This window comes from Tachysurus vachellii, chromosome 5 (assembly GCF_030014155.1).
Source record: "Tachysurus vachellii isolate PV-2020 chromosome 5, HZAU_Pvac_v1, whole genome shotgun sequence".
Classification (NCBI taxonomy): domain Eukaryota; kingdom Metazoa; phylum Chordata; class Actinopteri; order Siluriformes; family Bagridae; genus Tachysurus; species Tachysurus vachellii.
The window spans coordinates 21,019,280-21,026,076 of NC_083464.1; the positions used below are offsets into that span (position 1 = coordinate 21,019,280).

The 6,797-nt window shown below is 36.9% G+C and overlaps 1 protein-coding gene across 1 annotated transcript; it reads left to right on the top strand.

The window, feature by feature from the left end:
* The first annotated feature begins 2,085 nt into the window (after window positions 1-2,085).
* dap3 (death associated protein 3) lies at window positions 2,086-5,995 on the top strand. The gene is made up of 13 exons (XM_060869276.1): window positions 2,086-2,246; window positions 2,684-2,725; window positions 2,974-3,096; window positions 3,223-3,324; window positions 3,400-3,508; window positions 3,661-3,753; window positions 3,861-3,991; window positions 4,467-4,547; window positions 4,842-5,009; window positions 5,124-5,183; window positions 5,303-5,392; window positions 5,587-5,704; window positions 5,789-5,995. Exons 1-13 carry the CDS (start codon window positions 2,244-2,246, stop codon window positions 5,872-5,874), a joined length of 1,206 nt encoding a protein of 401 aa, XP_060725259.1. The 5' UTR covers window positions 2,086-2,243; the 3' UTR covers window positions 5,875-5,995.
* Window positions 5,996-6,797: the final 802 nt, after the last annotated feature.

Below are 6,797 nucleotides of genomic sequence, written 5' to 3' on the forward strand. Positions count from 1 at the left end.
AAATGAGCCTATTTGTAAATTAGCTTACTAACTGTAGCTTTTTAAATTAGCACACTCTTATTAGCTCTTTAGTAAACTAGAGAACTTGATTAGTTCACTAATATTGGATAAGCAAATAGTTTAGTAATGAATTCATCAATTAACTTATCATACTTTATAAATCTGAATTAATTAAACAATTTATAAATGGGTTAACCATTTATTTAATTGGTTAACTAATTAGCATATGATTATTATCCATTTAGTTTACAACCTCATTGCTTGACTGAAGACAAAACCACCTTAATGGACAGAGTCACAAAATTGCAACTTGCCACATATTGCCAATATGAAGACTTTTGACACTGAGCTGGAATAAATGTATTTTCAGCTCCCTTAGTGAATCTGGCTATGTTGCTTCATGGACCAGTTTGATATTGAAAGAATGCTTAGTACACAAGGAAAGGAATTTGATGCAATTCTGGTTTACATCATCCAGCAAGGGGGTACAAATTCACAAGTTATGTTGTGGTTGGGCAAGCAAGTGTTAGAATTAGACAAACGCAATTTTTTGTCTTATGGGCTGCCTAGCTGTTGGGACCAGTGCTCTCAGATAGTGGATGTGCTGTCTGTCTTGCAGGTGTCCTGTGTGCCAATAGAAGAGATTGATGATAACTGTCTTTACATCCACAGTTTGTGATTCTTAACCTTAATAGAATACACAATTAGAACATCAATCAATTTTTATTCTAAGTGGAGAACAAGCAGGGTCAACATTTTTGAGTGATTCTCATTCGCAATGAAGGATAGTTTTGGCCTTATTTATGAGTGCTTATTTATGTCCTTATTTTTTATGTCCCACTGAGGTTGACAAGAATGGGTGCAGGACAAGGTCTATACCTATGCTACCCATGTGAGAAAAAGGGAAAACTCTAGTTTCCAAAGGAAACCACCCTGGTTTTGCTCCAGTCATTCATAGACACATAGTTACATATATAACTTTCAAGTTTGTGATGAGTTTTTTGGCAATGAACAAACTAATATCCCTGAATATCCCCCTGTAATATTCTCACAGATCCTATTTTTCATAAACTATTGATCAGTCTTATTCTGATCATAATAATGACTAATGTACTAGCATCTAAATTTCAGGTTCTTGTAATGGAAGTCAAAAATGGTTTGAACACAAATGTACTGGGCTTTCTACATTTTTGTCCAGTGGTGAACCATAGAATTCAGTACAGAAATGGTGTCTCAAAAAACCTGTTTATACTTATTTAACACTGATTTATCATTATGAGTATTACTCATGAAAACTCAGAAGACACAAACAAAACAGTAAAATTCTTCTTAACCATCACCAGCTAGCTTGGGAAAATTCAGAAATTCATTTCAGGCTCAGTCTTTTTTATCTGTTACTTTTTCCTCCTGTAGGTCCTCATATATGTTCTTTCCCAAATGGCACTTTTGTGGTTTTGTAGTCCTTGTTTGCAATGCGGCTGTAGCAGGTCCAGCTTCCTCTTTAAAGCTTTAGACGGGTGTTTGCATATATAAGGTATAAGCATGCAACTACAGATATGGAACATTATCTGAGTTACTTTTTTTGAGCATTTTGAGAGCATGACCTAAAAAGACCTAAGAACACAATGAAACATCAATCTTTTTATGTGGTAGCCTAGTGGTTATGGTATTGGGCTGCCAATCGGAAGGTTGTGAGTTTGAATCCCACATCCACCAAGCTGCCAGTGCTGGGCCCCTGAGCAAGGCCCTTAACCTTCAGTTGTATAAAATTTGAATATTTGTGATTTGTATCCAGTAATATTTCATATGTTTATTACTTCATATCAAATTGCATTAGATATGCAGATCTGCATTAACAGATTTACAACAGAGTGAGACAGTTTGGAAATTGATTGCTTGACTTAAGCTTTTCACTTTATTTTCAAACTTTTAATTGCCACTGAATTTATATTTTGATGTGGACAAAAATGTAGGACAAAGATGTAGATCACAACCCAGTGAAAAACCCTGCTGAGTGATTATCAAAGACTGGTAGCTAAAACTGGCTCTCAAAAATTACTCTCTTGCCCGGTGATTCGTGACGTCATTGCGCCCCTCCCCCACCCGTACAACAAACATGGCGGCGCCCATCAGCGTGTGTATGTGACAGGACGAAGCTTTATTTTTCCACTGGTTGTTGTCGTTACCAGTTAGACTTTTATGACTTAATATATTTGTAGGTGGTGAGCAGTTATTTACGAAACATGGTAAGCAGCTATAACGCTATTTAGTTTTAAGTTTTTAATTATTTAAAAACGCTAACATGTTCTGGCTTTAACCCGTTAGCTAGCAGCTAGTATGGCAGTCAAGGTTAATTTCACATTTTGAACAAAAGAGGCTAATTTTCTGTTTTCCTGCCTTCAATGACAAGGAAACAGCGCCGAAAGGATAATCTGTTGTAAACAAGACACATAGCACATAGAGGCAAAGAGACACAGTGACTTGTTAGCTATGTGTTTGGTGCTGTAGGAGCAAAAGCAAATAAAAAATCATTAAAACTGTCAAATGAATTACATTAATCCGTAAAGTAGAAATATTAGTAATAGGGACTGTTACGCTGCTTACATCCAGCATTCTTACCCATGACAGTCCATTAGTTATTAACATTTTTTACAAGAGTTTTTTTGAACGTGTTTCCATACAGAACCTGAATCTCCCAAGACTTTGTCACAGATTATGTCTAACTGTAAGTGTAATGCTTTGACTTACTTTTGGTTCTTGTTCAATTTACACTATGCATTGTGCTTGTTCGGAAATTATCTCCGTCATCATCAGATTTGTTGTCATGTGCACAATATGGTGTTCAATATGCAGTGAAATTCTGTCTTTGTATTTAAACTGTTAGACATGAATAGTAATTAAATATCATTATCTGCATTGTCTTCTCCTTTCTGTTGTAGCTTACTGTATACTGATCTATGGTGTCATCTTTAGGTGTCTCAGACACGTCCACTTCACATTAGTAGTAATGGGCAGCAGCTGGATAAGACCGCAGTGGCTGTAGGTTCTGATGTGTCACATCATTTCTCCATTTTCAGAACTTCAGAGAGTGATCCGGTTTGTACAAACAGCCTAAAAGCACCAGTTGTGCTCTACCACAGACTTTAATTTGCCACTGTCATATCAGTCCTAAATATATGACATGTGCTTTATGCCTTGTTATCACTCTGATCTACTCCACAGGCATGCCATACAGTGCATCATGCTGGACAATACTACACTCTTCCTCCTGCTCATGTGCGCACACTGTTTCCTCACGGATTACCCTCACGCTTTCAGATGCAGGTAACCAGCTTACTTATGAATCCTTGTGCACAGACAAAGCTGATTGGGTGGTGATTTTTACTGTTCTGTTTGCAGGTGAAGGCATTTAATGAAGCTTGTGTTATGGTGAGACAGCCAACAGTGGAGCTCATCTCTTATTTGAAAAGAGCTGACTATAGCAAACCCGCTGTCCGCTTTCTCCTCTGTATCCTCTCATATGCACCATCTCTAAGCGGAATATATAGTGATATAGAATGTATATAGAATATAGTGTATATTGTTCTCTATAAGCTTCTGTTGTGCATGTGTGTTTATATATCTTCTGTATGTTGAGTGAGTTCCTTGATGGTGTATTAGATGGAGAGACCGGCTGTGGGAAGACAATGTCTCTGTGCCACACGTTGCATTTCTGCTCCACTCAAGGCTGGTTGGTTCTGCACATACCTGATGGTAAGGAACTCATGCAATCAGTCGTTATCTGACATAAAAAGACAAACAGTGTTCTTTTATCAATGCATGTTATGTATTTTAAATTTCTCTCCCTTTTCTCTTTACAGCTCATTTGTGGGTTAAAAACTGCAGTGAGCTACTTCCCTCATCATCTCGCCCTGGTCGCTTTGATCAGCCAATCCAGGCCTCCCAGTGGCTAAAGAATTTTAAAATCACTAATGAGCATTTTCTGTCTAAGGTAATTAACAAGTAGGTTATTAAGGGAAGGTTTTTTAATATAATTAATTAGCATGCAAACTGACATTTCACATTAAGTAATTATAATGTTAATAAGCAAGCTAAAATAAACAGTTTTTACCTAACCAGCATTTTCACACTCTCTCTCTCTCTCTCTCTCTCTCTGTTACACTATGGCACATCAACAATTTTTTAATTACAAAATTTCCTTGCTAAACAACACAAGTTTTAAATCTGTCTATCAGTCTTCGGTTATGTGGAGCGTTCATGCTTTGAGTCCCTGTGCATGAGCTGTTATTAAAGAAACAATAATGTATTTTGATGAGTGTTACAGTTAATCTCTCGCTTATGTTACAGCTAAATCTACCGACTGGTCTGTGCTGTTATGCAAAAATAATTCACACCTTCTGACCAATGAGCTTTGAGAATTCTGTATACATGCATTTAAGTAACTCATCCTTAATTGCTGTGGACAGATAAAGACGACAAAGCGGTACATGTGGACAAAGAGAGAGAGCACAGAGGAAGGACGGCCTTTAGCTGAACTGGTTAATCAGGTCAGTTTTTTTTTGTTTGTTTGTTTCATTACTTATCATTTCTCCCACTCGTCATACTAAACTGAACTTGAAGTATTCATCTACTTTTAAAATGAATGCATAGGAGATTAATTTTGTTCTACTGGGGTGAGTTAATTAATGTAGGAGTTATTAATGTAATCTCTGACAGATAATAAACATAAATCTTCAAATTTTGATTCTTTAGTCTCCTGATGCCTTCTCCATTTTCAAGCTGAATACACGATTCTGTTGATGCTGCATCCCACTTTGTGCTTCCATCTGATTGATTTTCAGGGTGTGACTCGTGTTAAGAGCAGCAGTGATGTGGTGGGTGCGTTACTGCGCGAGCTGAGGCTGCAGGTTGGAAGCAATACAGATGGAGCTTTTAGACTGGCTGTGGCTGTAGATGGAGTTAATGCTCTTTGGGGCAGGACGACTCTGAAGAAGGAGGACAAGAGTGAGGTACTGCTCTTTCCCTACTCCTGCCTCCTCATATGCCTTCTTCTTTCAAATTACGACACCAAATAAGCCCTTGAATATCTAACAGTGATTCTCACCATCACACCTCTGTCTCAGGTGTCTACAGAAGAGCTAACACTTATTCACAACCTGAGGAAAATGCTGAAGAACGACTGGGTAAATGTTATCTACTATACCACTCTTCACTATCATGAATATACTGTAAAAAGCAGTATTACTTATAAAATTGTTGGCTGTGTTTCTACACTCAGTTTATCTCTTTCCTTCTTTCCTAGAGTGGAGGAGCCATTCTCACAACGCTATCTCAAACAGGGTCTCTATACACGCCTCAATCTGCTTACCTTCCAACAGAGCTGCTGGGAGAGGTGTGTGTAAAACGACCATCCTTTAATAATTGATAATCAGTAATTTAAGAGGATCCAAGAATACTTTCATGCTTTTGCACTGTCTGATGTTATTGTATGGTCACTCTGGTTACGTCTGCCAATTACAAATAGTATAAATTGTATCATGAGATACTATCTAGGGCAAATGAACAATATTTTACATTTTCTTTTAGGTGGGATTTGATGAGATGGACCCATTTGTGCCAGTCCCAGTTTCAGCCTACAATGATCAGGAGTTTGAGAGCTGTTATCTTTACTACATGGACCGTAACTGGCTACAGCATCCACACAGTAAGTATCTGTTGGGTAGCAAACACACAATCATGTAATAACTGGACAGCCATTAAAGTAAACCATTGCTGTCTTATATTGCAGGTCGAACAGAAGAGGGAAAGAAGGAGCTCATTTTTCTCAGCAACAGAAATCCGTCCATCTTGGAAAGACTGTGTGCCTTCCTGTAATAAATGTTCCCTCCCTTTCACACCCTCACTCCTGGCCTCTGTCTGTGTAAAATGATCCATGATACAGTTCACATATGCCACTGATGTCTTTAATAATAAAAAGCCTATGAGGAAAAATGGACCTGTAACATTAATCTCCTCCTTTTCACACTCAAGCATAAAGCAAGAAACGTTTAACACTATGCAATGTTAGAATTCAAGGATTAGGCTTTATGTTATTATGTTATTTTTGAGAAGAATGTATAAGCCATGGTCTTACAAAAATTGTAAATATCGTTGTATATCAATATTAGATTTTTAAAAGAAAACTTCAAAAGCTGGTTTCTACTTTGGATAAGTAGGAATGTACGTGCCAAGATCAGTTCTCAAAGGGGTCTGTGTATTCTTTAAAAAATATTTCAGTGTTGGAAATCACAACCCATCATTATCTAAGTATGTTTATAACTGAGGTTTTATAGTGGTCAGATCATTTGAATTTAATGGGCTTAATCCAAACCTCAATGACTCAAAAACAAGAAGGATTATAATTAATGTCATCCTGTCCTTAATGTGTCTTGTTGATTCAGGAATATATATATATATATATATATATATATATATATATGTGTGTGTGTGTGTGTGTGTGTGTGTGTGTGTGTGTGTGTGTGTGTGTGTGTGTGTGTGTGTATATAAACAAAAGAAAACCTCTATAGCTCTAGTGAATAGCCTAAATATTATTGCACACATTAGGCTAATAAGTAGGCTAACTAGAATGAAAGGATTATGATAAATAAAAGATGAATCTGTTTTAATGGGTCTTTGAAATTATTTTACAGTTAGATGGGTTCCTACCTGGAAAAAGTGAAAGATTTACAGTATTGTGTAAAAGAAAAAATAAGTGCAATAATGAAAAACAAAACAAAACAAAAAGGGTTAGGGTTAGG